Source organism: Nesoenas mayeri (genome assembly GCF_963082525.1).
Source record: "Nesoenas mayeri genome assembly, chromosome: 5".
NCBI lineage: Eukaryota > Metazoa > Chordata > Aves > Columbiformes > Columbidae > Nesoenas > Nesoenas mayeri.
In genome coordinates, this window is record NC_137548.1 from 36,140,188 (window position 1) to 36,163,105 (window position 22,918).

General features: G+C 39.2%; 2 protein-coding genes across 2 annotated transcripts; one reads left to right on the top strand and one right to left on the bottom strand.

Moving 5' to 3' along the window:
• Positions 1-164: 164 nt before the first annotated feature.
• Positions 165-10,558, bottom strand: ATP6V1D (ATPase H+ transporting V1 subunit D). The gene is made up of 9 exons (XM_080345675.1): positions 10,270-10,558; positions 7,482-7,599; positions 6,242-6,321; positions 4,815-4,882; positions 4,098-4,142; positions 3,538-3,641; positions 3,048-3,114; positions 1,531-1,609; positions 165-932 (listed from the first exon to the last, which is right to left on the bottom strand). The coding sequence occupies exons 1-9, from the start codon at positions 10,308-10,310 to the stop codon at positions 791-793; spliced, it is 744 nt and encodes a 247-aa protein (XP_080201801.1). The 5' UTR covers positions 10,311-10,558; the 3' UTR covers positions 165-790.
• A 116-nt stretch (positions 10,559-10,674) lies between these two features.
• EIF2S1 (eukaryotic translation initiation factor 2 subunit alpha) lies at positions 10,675-22,137 on the top strand. Its single transcript, XM_080345674.1, has 8 exons — positions 10,675-10,806; positions 12,647-12,888; positions 14,420-14,499; positions 15,002-15,153; positions 17,887-17,993; positions 19,805-19,902; positions 20,874-21,017; positions 21,297-22,137. Exons 2-8 carry the CDS (start codon positions 12,648-12,650, stop codon positions 21,420-21,422), a joined length of 948 nt encoding a protein of 315 aa, XP_080201800.1. The 5' UTR covers positions 10,675-10,806; position 12,647; the 3' UTR covers positions 21,423-22,137.
• Positions 22,138-22,918: the final 781 nt, after the last annotated feature.

The window sequence follows — 22,918 nt, forward strand, 5'->3', positions numbered from 1 at the left end:
AGCAGTAAAGCTGAAGTGAATGCAGGCACAGGCTGTAAAGCGATGCCCATTGTGGATTCTAAGTTGGAAGTAGGAGATGAAGCAAAGATTTTATTTTGAAATCAATATTACAAGCTTTTAAGACCACCATCTAGCACCTTGAGCCAGACCCTAGATGTTTAACATTTAATATTTTTATTTGTTTCTAGCACAGACAGTACACAAGTTGGCAGAACCTCTTAATTAAAACCATAGATGTTTTAGGCCAGTGGTAACAATGATGCAACAAAAATCACAGAAGACTGTGGATTTCCTTAACAGGTTAGAAAACGAGAGTTGCCTTTACAGACATTTGACTTCAGCTGTGCCAATACCTGCTTTAAGCAACCTGAACATGAATAGTTCAGCAGTCAAGAATATTACATGCATCTCCTTCCCTAATTAACATTTTCCTCTGCTTGTACTAGGAAGGGGAGCAATTAAAGATCAACCTGATGAGACGAATCCAGATCCATCTTGCAAAAACACAGCTACAGACAGTCATTCCTACTAAGTGAAGAAATGCGAACATGCAATAGAAGGCTTTCCTGACAGTAAAGCACCTGACTCATCTCTCCTTTTCCTCCTATGCTGCAGTCAAGTTTCCAGATTTCTAATCTTCCAGGAGAAATCCACAGTCCACTCAACTCAAGACTTGAATACCAACTGAGAAGCCACATAAGTATCACTGAGGCAACATGTCCTGAATTATATTGCAATTGGACATTCTGTATTCTGGGTCCCCTGCTCCATATACAACAACTCCGCTGGCTTACTCAAAGAGAAGGTCTTCATCCTTCTCTTCTGCTAAGAGATTGGCTGGTTCATGTTCCCCACCAGCAGCCCTCCGCAGCTCCCGTTCTTTTTCAGATTTTTCTTTCAGTACTTTTTTCTTTTCCTGGATCTTCTTTAACCTGTGAAGAGAAATGTGTTTTATCAGTGAAACAAATGTGTTTTCATAAAACAGGTTAGCAGCAAAGATGCCACGCGGCGTGGATATGATAAAGCTGGCTGGAGAAGTTCCCCAGGAAATAAAAATCCTGCAACAAATGGCAAAAGGCTTCTGTCACTAACTGGTGCCATTGGAAAACTTCATCTCTGTAGATTAGCTCATTTCTTCATGCAAACTACAAATTACAATCTTGACCTTAAACAGTGCCTTATACTATTCTGCTTGTCTTTAGCCAAGTTAATTCTCCTTGCATTCATGTCAGGTTTGACATTTTTGTTTCAGGTAGCCTAGAACACTGACCTCTATGGCGGAGGTGTCCTTAAAGCAGAACAGCTCAGTCTCGGTGTACTGTAGCACATCATTCCCTCTGGAGGAATGATAGCGACAGCTATGTACAGCCTAGTGGTAGGGATTCATTTGTACCTTTCAGACAAGTAATTGCAGATCTCCAAGTACCCAACTCTGAAAACCTGATGTGCAGTAAGAACCAGGTCTTGTTTAACAATGTCCCTTCTGAGGAATGCTCTGTTTGAGAGTCTTGTCGTGTTTTAGATACTTACCTGTAGAATTCCTCTCGTTCTCGTTCATCCAGTTCTGTGATGATATAAGAAAGAGTACGCTCGATCCTGGGAATTATCACTAAAATATAAATAAGGAAGGAGTTGGACTGCTGTTACATTAGCCATGAAGCTATCTAATGCAGTGCACAGATGGTTGTCTAAAATAATTCTTTGGCTGGGGAAAATTTCCATGTCTTTCACGGAAGATCACGCTATTTCATTTTGGACAAGTACCCAATATTCTTCAGGAAGTCCAGAACTAAACCGGGACTCTGCATATCACAGAATCTCCCACAGCACATTCTTTTGAAAAATGCAATGGAATCAGTAAGCACTGATCCCAGATTGTTTGGAAGGTCCTTATTTCCCCATGGAAGTGGTTGAAGAAACTCCTGCAAGGGGTGGGCAAGATTGTAAATTAACACTCTGTTCTTCCATCACCTTCTTTCAGAAAATTCTGTTAAATACAGCACCTTCGCTCACAGAATTATCCTCTCGGTTTGAAAAAAATCATCATAAAAACAAATGTGTAAATATAACACCATCACAAAGGAAGAGATAAGACGTTAAAGATTTAACACCTGACTCGGCAAGCTACGTGCCAGAATCACTTTTTGAAAGAAGAAAGCTGTTATCAGCACTACTAAAGCTATTTGGAAGGCTGCAGAGGAAACCTTTTCTACAGTAAATTTTGAAGAATGATAAGCTGCAGATAAGGCCTGCACATGCAAAGGAACAAGTCTGTGAAAAACAGTACTGAAAAGGAGAGTTTAGAATCACGTACTGAATTAAGTTATTGCATACATGCAAAGATTATTAAATCTAAGCTATCAACAGCTCATAAAGGAACTTGAAATCATCAAAGCACTCCAGACACTGCAGCAGAAGGAATCACACCAATATCGTGCGTAAGTAGTACTGAAGAAATTGCAAGAAATAAATCTATGAACAAGAACATGAGGGATAAATAAAAGTACTGGAGTATTGACGTTAGGACTGTTCTATTTCCTGTAACACAAACCTAAATGGGTTACCAAGATTTCTTTCTGTATGCCTGCTCTGTGATCTCATCCAAAACCAACAAAAAGTCACCAGCTCACCACTTTGTGCCACCATAACAGTTTTAAAAGCTATTATGCAAGCTATTAGAACATCTTAACACATAGTAACATCCTGTCTTCTATTTCTAGTCACGAGACTTGACCAAATAAGCCAAAGTCACTAGCAGAGATTCCAGAATGTGCTTGTGAAGTCTTTGTCCTATAGGGTCTCAATACAACTTCTTGATTACTTTCTCATGTTTGCCTATCTCTCTGTACTGCAGTCCATTCCACTGGGCTTTTAATTTTTCTTACTTGTAATATGTTTCATTGTAATGCTTTCTGAAGAGGTCTTTAACTGCTTAGAAATCCTGCTAACAAGAAAGCAGTCAAAAGAGGAGTGGCTTCCATGACCCTGCTCTTCATCTTGCATGGAAACAGAAAAATATTATACATCCCAAATGGTAAAATACTCACCATGTTCGATTGCATTCACACGTCTGTTTGTTATTTTAATGGCTTCATCCAAAGTAACAAAGGACGTCTGATGGAATGGGATTAAATAATTAATACATAACACAACAAATTCAGCATTTCCATCAATTCTATATGCAACACCAAATAACACTTGAAGGCCAAGGCCAAATCTATAATGTAGCTTTACAGATTACTTTCTTGATAAAAGCAGAATTTTTTTCTACTAATGTCAACAGCACACTCAATGCTGCATATTAGCACTGCAAATACCAACTCTGCAAAGAAAGTTCCTTCTTAGCATTAAGGAATAAGGACTTCTTTGAAGAAGTAATATAATTGTTTTATGGCTGGAAAAGATTTGCAAGTTTATATGGCACTAGGACCAAAGAAATGTAGTACGGTTCAAAGTATTAAGCTGCAATCACTAAGTTACTTCCATTTCAGAACAGTAAGAAACCAACAATTCCCTTCTTTTTTTCCTCCCACCAACCTGTAAGGAGGCCAGTTCCACAAGCAGCTCCACAGCTTTGGCATAGTTCCTCTTCAGTTTAGCCAGCTGTTCTCCACCTCTGGCCAAGCCAGTCAGCTCATAGCCTGAAAAAAAAAAAATCATCAAATAATATTTGTTGCTATTACTACTATGGTGTTTTCTTACCAGATAAAAATTTGTACTTTACAAACTACAGAGATGACAGCTCAGCAAGTGACCAGCTAAAGCCTTTGCCCATTAACAAGTTGTGTTTATAGTGTTCTATGTTACTACGGATCATTGTTGTGCATGTCCACAGTAAGACCTACCAGTCTGTAAATCTGGTAATTCAAGACAAGCCTTCTCATCTGAAAAGCTCACTGATTTAGGAAATCAAAATCCACTGTTGTCCCTGACAATCTCTCTGTATCACAGGAACAGGGCAAAGATCATAGAGGAAGTAAGTACGCCTATACCTATGATATAAACTGACTTATCAGCAAGACATGACAAACGTTTTTGTATTAGCATAAAACAGCCATAAGTACGCGTAAGATACAAAATACTTGTTTTATACTTACTGTCCCCTCCTTCCTGGTAATGCTCAAAAACTGGCAAGGTTACACCTGACAAAAGAACGTGTAGAAGAGACATAAAGGGTTATAGGTTTAGTAAGTACAACTCATTTTTACCCCATTTGCTTGTAATTATGTAAGCTCAGCAGCTTTGTTTCCAAAGTCTCCCTATATAACTTGGAACAATTAAGTCACAGCATCTTAATATGGAACTTGAGAATTGTATTGAGATCACAGAGATCTAGACACATGAAAAATTCAGGGGAGCATTCCGGTTTATTCCGTGTTCAGTTTTACTATGTTTCTGTTTAGTAATGTATTCTATGTGCTTAAGGAATATTTTAAGCATTCAATCCTGATTTATCTTTCTTGTTTTCTTCATAGAGATGTACTGATACTTAATTTCACAAAACTTGCTTAATTTTTGATACTTAATTGCCTGATCTGTTTTTCAGTAAAGCTCTATGGAAGTTATGCTTTGCCTGAAGATCTAGTAACTGGACTGCAGTATTTATGGACAGTCATCTAATTTTGAGAGGTAAATAACTAAATATAAAAATTACATGCTGCATGTGAAAAAAAACGCAAATTACAACTGTTCCTGCTGTTAGATGAAGAAGATAAATAAAAGAGACAGTGTCTGGATACGTTCCTACATATTTCAGAGTCTCCTCCCAGAATTCCCTTAAGAGTTGAAATAGTCATAGTCTAGAAAAGAGTCACCTGCTACATTGTCTTTTTTAGCTCTGACCTTGACTTGAGCTTTGTTCACATTTTGGATCACAGTGGTACTGTAAGGAAGAAAACATACATCTTAATCAGGAAAGCTGAAGTGGTTCATTAAGTCATCATACATACAAGAGGAAGTAGTTATCAAGTAGCTGTAAAAATCTGGAAATTTTCTTCACTTCCGTTCTCTATGCAATTCATTGCACAGACTTTGAAGCTGACACAGTAGCTTTGAAAGAAATTGGTTTACAGCCATGTTTGGAAATGTAAAAGACGCAGAGTCTGTGAAATGCAATTATAGAAATGTCTTAGACCAAGTATACAAAGCGTAGCAAAAAACTAGTCAGTTATCTAACCAACCTGTAAGACTTTTTTCCCAATAAAAGTGAAGGAATTTCAAAGCTTTAATGCAGACCACGGCCACAACATTTTGTACATTTGAGCTTGTATGTATTTGTTCTTTCAGAACATTTCTGAGTTTGTTTACCTGCTAACTGTAACATTAAAAAACTTCAGCTTGTACACCAATTCATCTTGAAGAATTCTACAGTGTCTTAAGGTCTTCCAAGAACAGGTCACTGTAGCCAGCTCTTCTATGGAAGTACAGTTTGTTTACAGGGTGGACTCTTGACTATTGTTTATAGCTAAACACTGTGACTGGTTAGGACAGGGAACAGCACCCTACCCAAAGGAAAGGGCAAAAAGACTTTTCCCCAGCAGCACACAGGTTACTACTGTGTCTGATCACTTAGTTCTTGCCCAGTAATTGGTAGTACCATCAACTGAACCATTAACCCTTCAACTTTATTCCATAAGGTCTATGTATACTACACAAACACACAAGTTAGAGCTATGATTTATTCAAATGCAGTTTACAAATACCCTACTGTAGAAAAAAGATTTTTTTCCCCTCTCACATACAGCCCTCACCAGCCCTTATGAGACAAGAGGTCAATGAGATAGGAGGTTAGAACAATTAATAAAATTTCTGTATAACTTACTGGGAGAAAATAACACACATTACATATGGCCCTCAAATTGACAAAAAAATATCAAAATAATAAAAAGTCCAGTACTCTGCTATAGATTCTTGTTTCCCTACATTTTAGATTCCAAACTGCAAAAAGCAACACCTTCTCAAGTCAAGGATTATATGTAAATTTGGTTATCTTTCCACTTTGTTTAGCTTCCAAAGGAGTCGGCATTTTCATCGTGCAAACTATGTCTCTCCTCCAGTGATGTCTCCCACCTTTAGCTAATGGAACTCAGTTCATCCTGCCCTACCTGGTCCGTTGTATTTTTATTTATTTATTTATTAAGTGCATTTAAGAATTTTACTTTTTTTTTCCAAAAGAGAAATCAACAATTTGTTGATCACTCCTTCCCCTGGGTAGGACATCTACAAGATCAGTGATCCTCACCTGAAATCTCCTGCTGTAAACTTTGCCTCAGCAAGTGAAAAAGCAGCTTCTCTCATCACCTCACCCATCAGCATCTTAGTCTGTTAAAAACAAACAAAAACAAGGCTGCAGCAAATACAATGCACATCATTACTCCTTTTCCAGGATAAATAACTGACAGCATAAAGAAAACAATGAGAAATTTAACTCAGAAAGTCCTGTATGTGTAGCTTACTTTCAAACTGCAAATTGTAATTCCCAGTTGACTGGCAAAAAAATAAATATTTCAGCTGTTTCACTGACCCAGTGTAGAACTCACAGAAACAGCAAAATACTTGTCTGTCTTAATAAACATAAAATTCTACTATGTAGGGGTTGTCACAACAATAAAATGGCTCAGTAGGAAAACACACTTCATATTGTACTGAATACTATGAGACAGCCAAAACTGGTTTGCAACATACAGATGTATGCAGCTTTGTGAAGCTGGGCTCTCTTCCTACTCCATTTTCTCCCTATTTTTACACATTTGAAGTCCTTACAGCTAAAAAAACATACTATTGAGAAGCAAGAGCCTTTGTGTATTAAACAGTCTGTAGGAAACAAGATACGGCGTGCCGAGAGCTTGTCTACAGCACGGCAACAAAGCACTACTGCTAACTGTGGATATGGTAGCAGTTGCACCCAAAAGAGGACAACTAAAACCCATCTAGTGTTGTAGAACAGAACAAGCCACATTATGCTTTACTGAGTATCTTAGATTTGTCATTCATGTTGCAAATGAAGAAGGAGAACTCGGTGTTTCTTCATAAAGGAACAAGTTCCATCTGGACAATACTTCTGCTTCCTGGTGTACCTAGTCATGCAGGGAACATGATAAATCTGCAGCAACCTCTCCAACTAGATAAAGCAACAAAAATGGGGCTACAAAACATGTTAAATCCACTCCTGACGTATTTGGCAGCATCAGAGCAAATTCCCTGTAAGGTAGAAGAGATGACATGGAATTTGGGACACAAAAGAAAGTTTAAGACGTTGGAAAGAGGTAAAGAATTCTAACTCTTACAAAATTTCTATATCATTGCAGCCAGCAAAACATAATTCTGCTCATCCGTCCTCAGTAGCTTCACTTACAAAAAACAGGTTATCCACAAAGTTGTCCTACATTCCAGCCTGCCTAATGAATTCAGCAGAATGGGAACACACACAGAACAGACATATTTCAAAAGTGAGTCAAACAGAAAAATTCTAATTTACCTACCTCAATAATTTTCTTAAGGATCTGCCTGAATCGAAGTGTCAAAGCATCAGATTTTTTCTTCAAGAGGTTACGACCTGTTTGGGCACCTTTCAAACGAGCCTTCATAATGGTCTGGGCCCTGTTAAACACAGGAATAAACAAAAATGTCCTGGATCATCTGAAGGGATTACGAAAAATCTTGTGCAACGTTTTCTGACATGAACATGACAGAAATGTGAAGCAACCAAGAAACATCAATGAACTAAAACAGGATGGCCACTTCAGGATATAATTTTATATTCCTGTTTAAAATTAAGGGAATTTACTGTATTTATCTCTGTCATCAATGAGAATTACAAGGCTATCAGTGAAGTCAAAGATCAAAATGGACAAGTCCTTTTTCAGCACTTCCATGATAGGAAATAAGAGTTTTCATTTTTCTGGATGACTTGCAAGTACCAGAAACTCACCAGAAAACAAACTACCCCACAAGCCCACTGTCAGTGTGACACTAGTATTGCTTTTAAGCTCTTTTACTGCTATGTCATCTTCTGAAAATCAGACAACACAGCAAATTCTTCATGGGATCATAACTGTTGATGCTGTGTTTTCATTTTACAGAGCAACAAGATACAGCAGTCGTACATTCTGGCTCAAAGAAAGTCAGAAAGTACAGTGGTGCCATATTTTCACATGCTGATTTACAAGCTATTTAAGACAATCAGAAGTGGCATCAGTTTAAAAGGTATGCTTGCTCTAGCATTGTATAACCTTTACGTCCAGTAGCACACATCCAGGTTTCTCATATGGAATTAGGAACTGAAGAAGGATTCAAACCTTGCTTCCGTCTCTGCTGTGCAGTATATTTTAATTTGAAGAATCTTTTTGATTTAAGTTAATGAGAATAGCAGGAGCTATAGTACAAAAATCAGAAGCTGTGCTAACTTAAGCTACCACTCTTTGTCCTGCTACACGAAAAGCACAATAGTTCAGTGAGCTCTATGTGAAAAGAAGCCTTATGCTCTTCCTCTCTGACCCGGCAAAAAGTGTCATTAAGATTCTGCCTACACAGTGGAATCTATTACTTTCCACAACTACTGGCATGTGATGAGAATAGCTCTGTTAATATCTACCCAATACTTATAACTGTAAAGCACAAATACATTCTGAATGTTTATTATTTAAAAAAAAAAAAAATCTATGAGTAAAAAGGCAGCTTTACTTTCACAAAAAGCTGGTCTCTGTCACGACCTTGAACTAACTCGTTTGCTCTGTTCACCACCTGCAAGAGACTGGGTCACTTTCTAGTTCAAGCAAGATTTCACAGGCTCTGAGAGTGCATTAAACAAAGTCCTGTTTACTGTCAAGGAGACTGAGCAGCTCCTGTAATTGATTGTATCCAGCACAGAAGAGGCTCATACCAGCAAGCCACTTTATCAAAATTTGGGAAAAAACACACAAACAAACAAACACTCAACCACTTGTGAAGTTCTGTTCTGTCAGTTAACAAAAATAATTGTTGCAGCGGCAGGCCATCTTTATTTTATCATCCTTACTTAGATTCCTATCAAAACATCAGCTACATTAGTGTTCTATTACATTAATTGAAACAGGGTTTGTAAATATTAAACCTTTGTACATCACTGCCTTCTTGCCACAATGATACACCAGCCCACAAAAAGAGATCGCTTTTACAAGTGGACATGTAACCTGAATGAAAAGACCACTATCAAAGAGCAGGAGTGAGACCAATGACTTAATATATGATATAATTTCTTTCTGAACTAAGTTTCAAAACAGAACCTTTACCATGTAACATATTAATCTTTCCATATAAATTCACAAGTCCTGAGATCATACATGGGAGAATAATTATTATTTTAAATCTGAGGTTTTCTGTCCTGCAAGGCACCTTTTTATAAAGACTACATGCAGGCATCAAACTAATTTTATGCAAGATGGTTTGAAACAGCCACTTAAGGCCAAGTCTTTCTGTCCTGGAGGGTTCTGAAGAGAAACCAAACAGCATTATTAAAACAGTAATTTTGTTAGCAGATCAGTTGCTTGTGTTCATTCCAATGTCGGCGGCCTTCTAAGCCTTGTCAGGAGACGTGTGATTCCATGACAAACAGTTTGCTGTCAGGACTTGGAAAATTACTGTCCACGGCACTTTACGCATTTTACTTCCTTCTTTTTTAACACTTTAAGGCAAACATCTTGTACAGCAGTATCATCTATTAAAAACTGAAGGGAATCTGTGGTTCGATTTGTGCATTTTTTCTTACACATACATTCTACAAGTTGCTCTTTTTAAAGTAAAGGTTTGCGTAATTGCATGATGTTAAATATCTCCCCCAGCACCAAGGGAAGCTGCTGCTGTCTCGGTGCTGGGCCCTGCCATGGCTCTCTGACGCCCGACAGAGCTGATCATGAGCCTGGAAAGAGAAACCGCAGAGAAGATCCAACCGCGGCCGTCAGCGCCTTTCCCAGGCGCCTTACCCAAACCGGGACACCCGGCTCGGAGGCGCAGGGCGCCCGCGCCCGACACACCGACAGCCAGCGCCGGGCCGCGGCGACAGCGCCAGCGCGGAGCTCCGCCCGCGGCTGCCCGGGCACGGCCCGAGTCCCGCCGCTAACCCGGGCACGGCCCGAGTCCCGCCGCTAACCCGCGGCCGCGCTCGGGGCACCGGCCAGGCCCGGCCACCGCACCGGGGCCGCTCACCCGTCGGCGCCGGCCCAGCAGCCGCTCGCCCCCCAGCCGGCGAGGGAGGCGGCCGGCCCGCAGCGCCCCCCCAGCCCGGACACTCACATCCGCGAGGGGAAGATCTCGATGCGGTCTTTGCCCGACATGGTGGCGGCGCGGACCGGGCGGCGGGACCCGCTGCGGCTGTCACCGCTGTCGCCGCTGCCGCCGCCGTCAGCTGACCCGGCCTCGCTGTGCCCGCCCACGCGCGGGGCGGCGCCCTGGTGCAGGGAGCACCCGGATGCCGGCGCCGCTTCCCTTCCTCGAGTCCCCCGAGGACGGGAAGGTAGAGATGTAATTGGCTGCCGGGTCTGTTTGTGACACCCGGAGGTCTCAGACTCTATCCTCCCGCATCGCTTTCAACGCCCGGTCTCGGGGGGCGCTCTAGCAAAGAGCGGCCTTCTGCCTCGACCGTGAGCCTCTATGGTCGTGGGGGGTGCGGTGCTGGCCTGTCGCGTGCGGAGGAGCGGGGCGAGCTGGGCGGGGCTGGGTTGGCGCCTGCGCAGTGGGACGGCGGTATCCAGGCGCACGCCGGAGCAGGAGCGGGAGCAGCGCGGGAGTCGAGGCCGCCAGCGCAGAGCGGGACGTCCCGGCAGGAGCCAGGTAGCGCCCGCGCCGGGCACACGGCCGGACACACGGCCTGCCCGCGGCTGCGCCGGCCCGGGCGGAATGGGAGGCGGGACCGGCGTGGCGGCTCTGAGCTCTGCAGGCCGCGGGCCGCGGTCCCCGGGCGGGCCGGCCTGGCTCTTGGCCTCGCTGTGCCTAGAGACGCGCCTTGCCCTGCCCTGCCCGGCCCGGCCGCCCTGGGGCCCACTGCCCTGCTCCGGTGCCGGAGCGGTCGCTGATCAGAAGTTGCTCCGTTTCCGCACAGACTTGTGCGGCCGCGGCGGCTTAAACCTTTGCTGAGTCGTTTCTAGCGGCTTGGAAAGGCGATTTCCAGCTTTGGCGCTGTGTTGGTCCTTCCGTAGAAGGCCAAAATAAACAGCTTGTGTCCATAGAGAGTGGGGTAAAATGCTGCGTGTGTAGAGCAGCGCTTGCCCGCTCTTGCTTGTTGTGGTTGGGGCTTGTTGCTTTGAATATGTATTTATTGTGTCTCTCATAAGTAGACACGTAGGATTGAGTTGAGCTGCTTTAAGAGGATTAGAAAAGTGAACCGTAAAGTTTTCATTTTTAATCTTGGAGTTCTTTGTTCAGTTTCCAGTTATATGAAGTTGTATGAAACCTTTAGAGGAGTGTCTTTATAATCCTTTACCAATCTGTATTTCACCTTCCCAAAAGTTAAGAATGGAAATAAGGGTGGACACAGTCTTCTGAATTGTGTGGCCATATGCACATAGCACTCGGCATTACCATTTTACTCTCTTTAAATTCTCGTAGATCTTGAAAGCATTAGTACTGCTGTAAAAATCAAGAGTAAAACTTCAAAATGGTGAATACAACAAACCTGAAGGAATAATGCATTGCCTTGGCATCTTAGGCTCCTGCTTCTGTAGGAAGCTTTCTGGGTAAAACTTCTAGGCATAAACAAAAGGAATTGGACTAACCTGCTTAGCAGTGATGAGTGTGTGGGTTCATCATCAGGAAACTGGAGCAGTTTAAGCATTCATTCTTATCGCTACATGATTATGAAGCATTAATTTTGTACTCTTTTTATGTATAATGTTTTGATTTTCAGGTTGGGTTGTTTGTTTTTTTTTTTTCCTTCTGACCAGTAATACATTGAGAGGTGCTTTTTTCCTTTTTTAGTGCTTCATTAATGTCAGGCTAGTTCTGGCTTCTGTTCTGATTACTGCCTTTGCTTTCTTTGCTGACAGGTGGCCTCTGGAGCAGGTCTTACAGGATTGTTCCAAACATCTTGTGCTGAGTTTAGAAAGTCATCTTCCAGAGTGTAGTGTCTCTTCCTTCTCAGTACTACAGAAGCTTCACTATGCCTCTTATTTTCTCAACCTCTCTCATGCTGTCCTCTTATGTGCATAGAATACTCCTGTGAGCGCTGCAGACTGCTTTTCTTCCAGGTCTTCCTGTTGTTAAAAATCTGATTTAAAACTTTACACAGCCTCATGAATTTAGATGAATGCAGAGTGCACAGTGCCGTATTTTCACCACTTCAAGTCTCTTGTCTGCACTGTGCTGTGGATAAGTACTATGATAGTTGAAGTGGGTAATAAAGTCTCTGGGTAGCAAGCTTTTTCTGTTGTACTAAAAAAAAATGGCATCTTAGCAAATTGTTGTGGTAATATTAAAATACCAGTGAATTTATTGTTTAGTTTCTATTAAAACCTAAGTATGAATTGTACAAGCCTTATCCTAATTAGCAATTTTTTGTACCAGTGTACCTTGCTCTCCTCAATGGCCTTTGCTTTTTTTTTTTTACCATGTTTGTAGGAGAAGGCAATGATGTACTGTGAAATAAAATCTTTGTTTCTTTCTGGTCAAATTCCAGAATGCCAGGACTAAGCTGTAGATTCTACCAGCATAAATTCCCAGAGGTGGAAGATGTAGTGATGGTCAATGTTCGGTCCATTGCTGAAATGGGAGCCTATGTCAGCCTGCTGGAGTACAACAACATTGAAGGCATGATCCTTCTCAGCGAGCTGTCCAGGAGACGTATTCGTTCCATAAACAAACTCATCCGCATCGGGAGGAATGAATGTGTCGTGGTCATAAGAGTTGACAAAGAGAAAGGTATTTGGAGTTATTGTGGGCTGTATTGAGATTGAAGTCATAGAAAGAAATGCATATAAACTAGGGAGCTTTGGTATTCATTGGTTTTGCTGGGGGTTCTGTTTTTAAGACACTTGAGCAAAACAGACCATCATCATGCCATCTGATATTTATAATAGTTCTTCCCTTCCTCTGTATCCTTTGGGAATTTGCTTAAAGAAGGTCAGTCACATCAGTAAAGATTTGCTTAAATGGGTCCTCACCAGCTCAATGTTTGATCAACAAACCGTAGTGAAGTGGCATTTTCTTTTCATATCTGTGTAGATTTTCTAAGTCTTAACTGAACAGAAGGATCATCTGCTGTAGAGATAAAAATCTAGATGGTGAGCATATAACGCTCACAGTACATCCTGTCCATTGAGAAGTCTCGAACCTTGGCTATAAAATAGATGACATATATGTGTTATTGACTACACGTTAATTCTGTAGGTTACAAGTTGAGATTTTACAGGCAACTTTGTCTTTTCCTCTATTCTGAACATTTTAATCTTTTACTCTAAATGTTTTTTTAAAATATATTTTCTATTTAGAACATGTCAGATTTTGATAATACTGTTCCATGCAATCTTTAAAAATCTATATCCACATATAAATAAATAATAAAAATAAACACTGAGCACATCTCATAGAAACCTGACTGTTGGTATGTTTCTCAAGTAATAGGCTTTTCTAGGATACTTCTGAAACTGCAGTTAACTTTGGGATTAAGTAACAAATGACAGGATAAGGAAAAGCAGAGAGGACAGAAGCAGCAGAAGAAACTTATTTCAGATAGATCTGAACTGAAATAACTTTTCCCAGCATCTCTAATGAAAGAATATTTCCTCTTACAAATTCATTTTGTTTTCTTAATGACAGAGAAACATATCTGGAATTCACATAGTGGTCTTCTATTGAATCTTTTAGGGAACTCATAATTTGTGAGAAGTAGGTGGAGGCCTTTTCAAATTTACTAAGAGGTGGTTCAAAAGAACTTTTTTCACAGACAGTTCTCCCAAAAGTGTGTCCAAGCAGTAGAGTCAGAATTTGAGGACAGGCCTACTTTAGTAGGAAACTGTTCAGAGCTAAACTGATGGAGTGCCATCCTTGAATGAAATTGAGTTGAGCGTTACAAAAAATATGTATCAAACTTGCTTCTTTGTATGCTGATATGTTTTTTGCCAAAACTCTATATAGCAACATAAAAATTAATAACTGCTGAAACATCATGAAAATTTCTTCTAAGTTTGCATAGAAAACTTTAAGGCAGTAATTTTAAAGAATGCTCTACAAAACATTTGCTATTGTAAGTATTCACAACTGAAACAGTAATATACTAATTGGATCATAATTTGATCAAATTCATTACAGTTTGGTTTTGTTACTTTATGTGGCAACAGACAGGGATAGTTTAGGCAAGAGGCAAATCCTGAGCCAGAGTGTTTGTTCTTTATACATTTATCTTGTGAGAATGCGCAATGCTTGACACTTTCAAAATGGTTTTCCCCAATAGGTTATATTGACTTATCAAAAAGAAGAGTTTCTCCAGAGGAGGCAATTAAATGTGAAGACAAATTCACAAAATCGAAGACAGTAAGTTGCTTTGCTATATTCAGGCACTCTGTATTTCCAGCTTCTTTCCTGAGCAAGTAAAGTACACAGACATAAGATAATATGAAAATAAAGTATTGTTCTCATTTATTAGGCATATTCTGATTCTTATTTACCTGTGCAAATATATATATATATATATATATCTATATATATCACCAGTTCATTTGTCCATGAGTGCTCTGCTAAGCTGCTTCTTTATTGATGAATAGATCAAGTAAGATGTCAGTTGAAAATTTCTAATGTAAAGGTGTATATTGAAATGACCAGACATCCAAAAGCATATGCTGGTTTAGCACACTGCGAACAACTTTTATTGAAAAGGCAGACAGGTAGTTTAAGGCATTGACTCCTGCCTTTACTAATGTGTGGTCTTATGCTTCCAAGTAGAAGGCTTACCATTAAATATTACTTTTGATTCTAATTTTTTGTCTGGTTTTGGCATTTGATTGGTGTTTTTTTTAACATTCCATTTGTGTTCCAGGTTTACAGCATCCTTCGCCATGTTGCTGAAGTCTTGGAGTACACTAAGGATGAGCAGCTTGAGAGTCTGTTCCAGAGAACTGCCTGGGTATTTGATGACAAGTACAAGAGACCAGGATATGGTGCTTATGATGCATTCAAGCATGCAGTCTCGTAAGGACATCTTTTCTACTTCTAGGGGTTTATTTTGTAGTTGCAGAGAAGTATTTCCTGGAGTAGATCCAGCATAATATTGGTTTGGGGATTTGTTTTATTTTGTTTTCAGAGTCAATATGTAGAATGTACTGGTCAAGTAAACCTAGTAGATTTTAACGTTAGTCTTCCAGTTGCTTATTGTAGGTTTCTCTGTCTTATTGATTTCTGCAAGTTCCCAACGCTCTTGAGAAAAAGGCTCAGAGTTGACTTGTTTTTATCCATCCTTGAGTCTCCTTCTCTGTGTGTATCAGGTTTGTAAAAGCAGTAATTGAATTTGATGTAGAGAGCTACTGAAGCATTGGTGAATTTGTTAGACATATAAAAGAAACATGATTACAAACACTGGAGAGATTTCTGTTGCTACAGATGAGCCTGTGACATTTCTAACAGAAGAAGCGGCACTGATCTTCGTTTGTCTGTCAGAATTTGCCTGTTCTCAGTCCCAAGTACGTGTTATCAAAAATATCCAGCTCTGTGTCTGAAGATATTTCTACTCAGAGCTGACTGTCACTCTTCCACTGCACAGCCAGAGTTTTTCTTTTTTAAATGCAACAAGCTGGCTTGTTATGTCTCTATACTTAAATAATAGGAATGGGATAATGAACTTAGAAATTGAATTATGAACAGAAAAATACAGAAATTGTGATGCTAAGGAAATATGCATTGAGATAGACTGGTCTTTTTAATGATATTTGATATTTTAATTTGCTTCCAGAATTAACCTATTTGGTTTCCCCCTAAATATTCTGTAATGAAATCGGCAATCCAGAAATCGATTTCTGAATAAGTATTTCCCATTTAACTTCTTTTATAGCAGATAAACCTATGAACAATGAACTTGTGTTGAACACTAGATGGCAGTAATAAAATTTTAGAAATTGTGTTGATTTAAGCAGTGGCACTTCATAGCATTTCCATTAGCTTAAAACCATCTCTGTGATTTTGGGGAAGAGACAACATGAATCCTCATTTAGACTGGATGTGTTCTGTTTCATGGAATAACAATTACTTTCTAATGGTAGCAAACTTACTGGTTATGGGGAAATCTGAACACGTTGCTGAAGAAGGAATTCCAGATCATTCTGTAACTGATAAATACTTAGTTAAAAACCTGTATAGTAGATGAACAAAAACGTGTAGTTACACTGGCTGTTTAAGCTTCTCTTGAACTCAGAAAAATTCCTGAACACACATGCCATTTTTTGCTCATCTGCCATTCAGGTTGGAGCACGAACTTCTGAAGCTCTCTGTTCTCAAAACATGTTTCCATCAGTAATGCCTTAAGACTTCTGACAATGGACTGCAATTTTTATCTATTTCTGCTGTGCTCTTACATAAAGCTGTAGCGGTTGAGCAGAAAAATGTAGATATTACTGCCTTCCTATGCTTGTTTAAGTGCTTGCTGGAGGCTTAGTGTGCCCACTAAGGATTTCACTTGCTATCTATTTCTTAGTACCAAGGATTAGTGGTTTGGAGTTTCACACAGCAGGATACCTGTGGCAAAATTTTAAAGTATATTTACCCTCTGATCAGTAAAAATTAGATATCCAGGACCTATTTGTTGGAAGCCTGCCAAATGCTCGAGAAAGTAACTCAAAGATTTAACAGAATAGACTGTAAATGAAAAAGTAGAATTAGTATGTTCCATAAATCACTTCCACCACATGAGTCCATATTTTTGATGTGTAAAAAACTGTCATATTTCTGGATTGTTTGCTTGTGTTTGGCCCTTCTACTATCAATAGTCAGTATATAAAATCATGAAAGATGAGATTTTATTAGCAGCAGTGACCAGTCTCCTGTATTGTCTCTTGTTTCTTGGATCATATGAATTCATGTTTTCCTGCTAATAGTATTGTAGGTGATCTGATATTGCTTTTCAGAGAACTGCGCCTCCTGTCTCTGAAGAACAGGAACAATTTTTGTGAGGAGTTTTTTGGTTATGGTCTTTGTTTCAGTTATATTTTGGATGAAATTAAACTAGTGATAAAGAGAACTGACACCGCTTCCTCAAACAAGAACTGCTAATTTATATGGATAAATAGCAGAGGAGTTTGCCTCTTTGACCCCCAGACTTTAAACTCTTTTCTTATGATCTAAAAAACTTTATTCTTTCTTTAGCCAGTAATGTAGGCAGCAGATAAGTATCTGTCTGTGATCTAGTCACTGTTAAAAAGGAGTGCAGAATAACAAGGAATGAGTATAGGTTACTTGGCAGAATGACAAAAATCTCATGTCTGAACGAAACGCTAAAATAACTCAAAAACCTCAGATTCATCATGGATTCTCTTTCATGCAGTATGGGTTTGTTTTCACATTGGAGGGAAACATAAATACCAAGCAGCTAGATATTTCTCTCACTCTGTGTTTCATGTACAAATGGAGCCGGGCAGAAGTCATTACATTTCTTAAAGAAATAAAAAATAATAATTCAGATCTTTCCTTCCAGCAACAGATTGAGTAAACTGCTTTTCTGCTTTGTTGTTAACTCCTTCCAATTCAAAATATTTTAGAAATAGATGTGTTTATTTTCTTCCATTGTTTCAATAGATTCTTGAGAAATTTCCCTGGTTTTATTGCCTGGTAGATCATTACGCTTGTGCATAATAATATTGAAATAGTACCGGAAGTTAATGTTATTTTACATTCCATTCCAGTATAACTTGTGTAACGTTGCTTTGTTTGGCTCAGAGACCCTACGATCCTGGATAGCCTAGATCTGACAGAGGAAGAGAGGCGGGTGTTGATTGACAATATTAACAGACGTCTGACCCCACAAGCAGTCAAAATCCGAGCTGGTGAGTTATTTCTAGGTGTTCATAGAACACGTCTTGACACTTCAGTCAACTTAGCATATCTTGTTGCAAACTATAAGCTCAGTTAAGCTAGTGTTGGTGGTGCTGATATCTGAGTGGAACTGTTCTTCCAGAGTTAAGACATCTTAATCAAAGGTTGGTTGCAGAATGCCTACATGGAGTCTCTAAGTCCGAGGTGGTTTGGCTTTTATATTTCCTCATAAACTGCAGATTCCGTGGGACACAAACTACTTGTTCTGATATGTAATGCATATCAGAATTACCATATTGCACAGGTACACAAATTAAATATTTTAAAGTTATACTTGCATCCACAGTATTCCTTTTCATTATTCAAACTGTTAAATTCTTTGGTTCCATAACAGAATGATTGATCTCCATCAGTGTGACTGGGTCATGTGTCTTAGCCACTTGTCCATGAACTTGTAAAAATAGTTCTGACTTTCCTCTGGGTGTATCTCTGACTGATTGGTTGCAAGCCATTCAGCAGGAACATATTAGCTGAAGCTTAGTACATCTCTACTGTATTCATACAGTGCATGAGCCGGTTTGTCTCACATTAGCTCAGTGCAGGCAGAAAAAGCACATGCCTGCACATCTTAAGAAGGCATACTTTAAAGCTGTAAATGTGTTTGTACAGCTACCTGAACAGCCTAAAAGCATGCTTGCCATTAAACAGATAGTCAGTGTAGCAGAGTCACATTTTTTTAACCGGACTGAGAAATTGTCTCTGCTCTGCAAGGGTATATTGAAGAGCATTAGCATTTGTTGATTACTGTGGAGATAAGCCATGTCCACATGACAGTGGAGTCAAGGAGAGAGTGCAAAAACTAAGGTAATGAAAAATTTCTTTACCTAGTACTTTATATCACTGTGTGTTAGCGTAGACTTCAAAAATGTAAGTGGGTTTTGGTTGCCATAAAGAATGCAGTTGCCAACATAAATAGCACTTCATTAGTTTTGAAAATAAAATTATTTGACAAGCAAATTCTCTAACTCCTTCATCGTGGCTATTTTGTTGGGATAGTCTAAGTTGTTTTTAATTTTGTCTTCAAAGCAAGCGTAGCAATTCTCCATTGGCTTGTAATCTCATCCTGAGGCTGACTGGGATGCTCTTCTGTAAATGCGTTTGTGACAGCTGTGAATTAACAGGTTGCTGTTAGTCACCTGGAAGTGAAACTAACTTCTCTGTGTAGCTTATTCTTGCACCATTGCTATGTAGGTAAAGAAATCTTTATCTTTAGACTAATCAGGGTTAATACCCTGATATGACTAGCTTTAGTCTATGCCTTGATTTCCAAACATCTACAAAAAGCTATAGCTATATGTTAATATAACTTAATAAAATGAAAATAATTCTAGTGCTCTTCATGTGCTGCCTTTGTAATTGCTGACAGAATTCCACGAATTTGTGGATGTGCTTTCCTTCAGGTTTCATTTTTCCTGATAGATCTTTCATTTTCTCTGATATTTATTGCTTTTATGTTTTCATTTCTCCATGTGAAATACGTAATTATTCCCGATGAGTTTATTGGTTGAGAGGTGAGTGAATGTGGGTATATTATTTCATACCTTGGCTTTTCAAAGCACAGTGTAAAATGTACATCTGAAGAATTTCTGAAGACTTCAACTTACAAGTCAAGAAAGCAAAATACCTTCCTCAGCTACTGAGACTCTCATTGTGGATAAACATCAGATGCTAAAAGGCTTTGCTAAAGCTTAGGTTAACAAGCTTTGAAGATTCTAGAGCTCTTGGTAACTGAAGTTTTATTATTTGTATTCCTCTGTCCTAGATATTGAGGTTGCCTGTTATGGTTATGAAGGCATAGATGCAGTAAAAGAAGCTTTGAGAGCTGGCTTGAACTGTTCCACGGAGAACATGCCCATTAAAGTAAGTGTCTGTCTTAATAGTGAAGTCAAAAGCAAAGTTCCTGATGCTCTCAGGTACCAGGAGCACGGCAGCTGCAGTTGTCACAGTCACGTAGCTGAAGCTGGGCAGCCGTGTACCTGATTTCTGATTCTTCTCTAGCAGGTCTGTAGCACGCTTCCTTTCAGCCGTGTGCTGACAGTTGTTCCTGGGACTAATGCTGTAGCTTCTCAGGTTCAAAAACTGTATTTATTCTGTTCAATTTACTGAAGTCTGGTATTGGCACACTACATACCTACTGCTCCTTTATGTAGCCTTGGGTAGGGAGCAACAAATTTTATTTTCAGATGTAAGATTATGTAAGAATGATTGATTGATCCATGTATGTTTGAGTGGTGGTAGAATGGCTACTGTACCGAGGCCTAGTTTTCTTCTCCAACAGTTTTAGGATATCAAGTGCATTACTGAATGAATCAGTGTTTTCAAAATAACTTGGAAATACTTCCTTCTTAGAACATGGTTTCTTGTAACAAAAGTTTACTTTTCCAGTCATCTTACAAAAAAATATTACATATATATATGTGTGTGTGTATATATATATATATATATAATATATATATATACACACATATCTATATATATACACATACAAAAGACATGGTCTCTAAACTGTTTGAAAAATTATGTGGTAGGCTGTTTTACTGATCAGCAAAGTAGATACTCTCTGCTTAACAATATTTGCCTAAATAAACATACTATGTAGAAATAACTTACGCTGATTTTGGAAATCAGGTGGGCCATGCACTTTCTTGTCTGCTTTTTCTGTCCTAGTTGTTTATATTTCTAGAAAGGGATTTTCTAATGGAAAAATGTTTGTTCTGTGAATTGTACGTTCAGAACAGCGTTGCTCACTTTGCTTTTGAGATTTTTCTTTGTTTTTGTTACTGAGTTGGCTTTTTTTTTCCTCCCTCGCTTATCCCTACAATGTGTATTAGATTAATCTGATAGCCCCTCCTCGTTACGTGATGACTACTACAACACTGGAGAGAACTGAAGGACTGTCTGTTCTAAATCAAGCCATGACTGTAATTAAAGAAAAAATTGAAGAGAAGAGAGGAGTCTTTAATGTGCAGATGGAGGTAAGAACACATGACATTCTAAAAGGGCATTTTCTTTTTCGCTTGCCAGATTTTTAAAGTAGAGAGAAGTCGGTAGTCCTAGGAGAAATTTCAGCAAAAACGTATTAAGAAACTAAAAAAACTAAACCTCTGTGTTCATAAACAAATGGCCAAAAATTCTAATTTTCCTGGGTTTTGTGTGGCTTCGGGATGTACTTAATCTCTTTATGTAGAATCAGAGCCTGCAAATATATGTGGTCTTTCTTAATGACAGTTCACCATGTGTTGTTTTTTTTCCAGCCTAAGGTGGTTACTGACACAGATGAGACTGAGCTTGCAAGGCAGTTGGAAAGACTGGAGAGGGAAAATGCCGAAGTGGATGGGGATGATGATGCTGAGGAAATGGAAGCCAAAACCGAAGACTAAATATTCTGGGGTATTTAGAAGAGGCAGACCACATGAATAATTAGAGACCCCATTGCAAACACTCTGGACTAAATGTTTCCAGTATTGAAAACTTCAAATGCAAATACTTAAAGTGTTTTACTCTTTTAAAAAAGACCAATATGTGAAAGGCTCTTCTAAATAATATTTGATGCAGCAGTTTTCACAAATTCAGTCCTTCAGGGAGAAGCTGCCTAGTCAAATTCAAGGCTCAGATCTGGCCAAAGGGAGGTCGCAGCCCTGTGTTTAACATTGTCATACATAACAATTTTGAATTGGGGATTACAGCTCAGTGCATCTGTTAATGAGCTTTCCTGAGAGCACCGAAACCAAGCAAGCTGGACAGTTCTATACAAAATGTATTTGAGCAAATATTCAATAAATTTCTGGGCTATATAACTCTAAGATTTTTTTTTTTTTTCTCCTTTATTGCATAGCCTAGAGTGGTGTGAATATAACACCTGGAAGAACATGATCAGTGGGTGACTCCCCTTTAACACTGAAAGGGTTTTCTTTTGTTTGCTTTAAATCAAGCTGCCAATGTGGAGCAAAATGTTTTTGTTGCAAGTTTGTTGATGCAGACTTGTTCAAAATAAATTTCCTTTGTTTTTTATCTGCATTTAGGGACAGAGAACTTGAAAGCTTCGGATATACCTTGTTACCATTCCAATAAACATAGCTAATGAATGAAAAATCACATATAGTTGCCTTTTGCTCCTTTAGGTGGATATAGCGGGAGCTTTAATTAACTTACTGGTACTTAACATAGGCAGTGCTGTCCTCTGAGCTCACTGCTGCATGACCTTCAATTCTGCGTACCCTAAATCTGGTTTACATTGGATTGAGCTATTCACTATAGAAACAACCTGTTTATCATCTCTGAAGAAGGGAAATAAGATGTGCTTTCCATGTTGAAGTGTGAAAGAAATAAATATATCCGGTTTTCCTAGTCTGCAGGAATTGGAAGGGAAAGTTGTTTTGTTTAAGTGACCTTTCCAGATTGCTCGAATTTTAAACATTTATATATTTTTTACTGTCATGTCCCATATTGCACATCTCCTTTTTTCATAATATTTTTGTGCTGCCAGAGTAAAAATTCATAAATGAAGCTTTGAGCCTTAACTAGGAATTCTTAATATCGCCACAGTACGAACAATGTAATTGCTACTTGGTGTTGCCACAAGGCAGTCACAACGGGCATATGTATTTCAATCCATGCTTGATTGTTAGAAAAGTTTCACATATACCCAACCAAAGAAAGTTAAGTCACTTCTGGTGTTTGCAGAATGTTGGGAAGTAGCTGAATGTGTCATCACAAAATGAAGAAACAAATCTTTGGGGTTATTTTCTCAAATCATTGTCTTTTCAGAAGTTTTATAAGATAACATTGATCATGGCTTGGAGGTGCGATGTTAGTATCCTGTTTGAACAGCTCTTCCAACTTTGCCCAACTGTTCCATTAAACACAACACATGCAT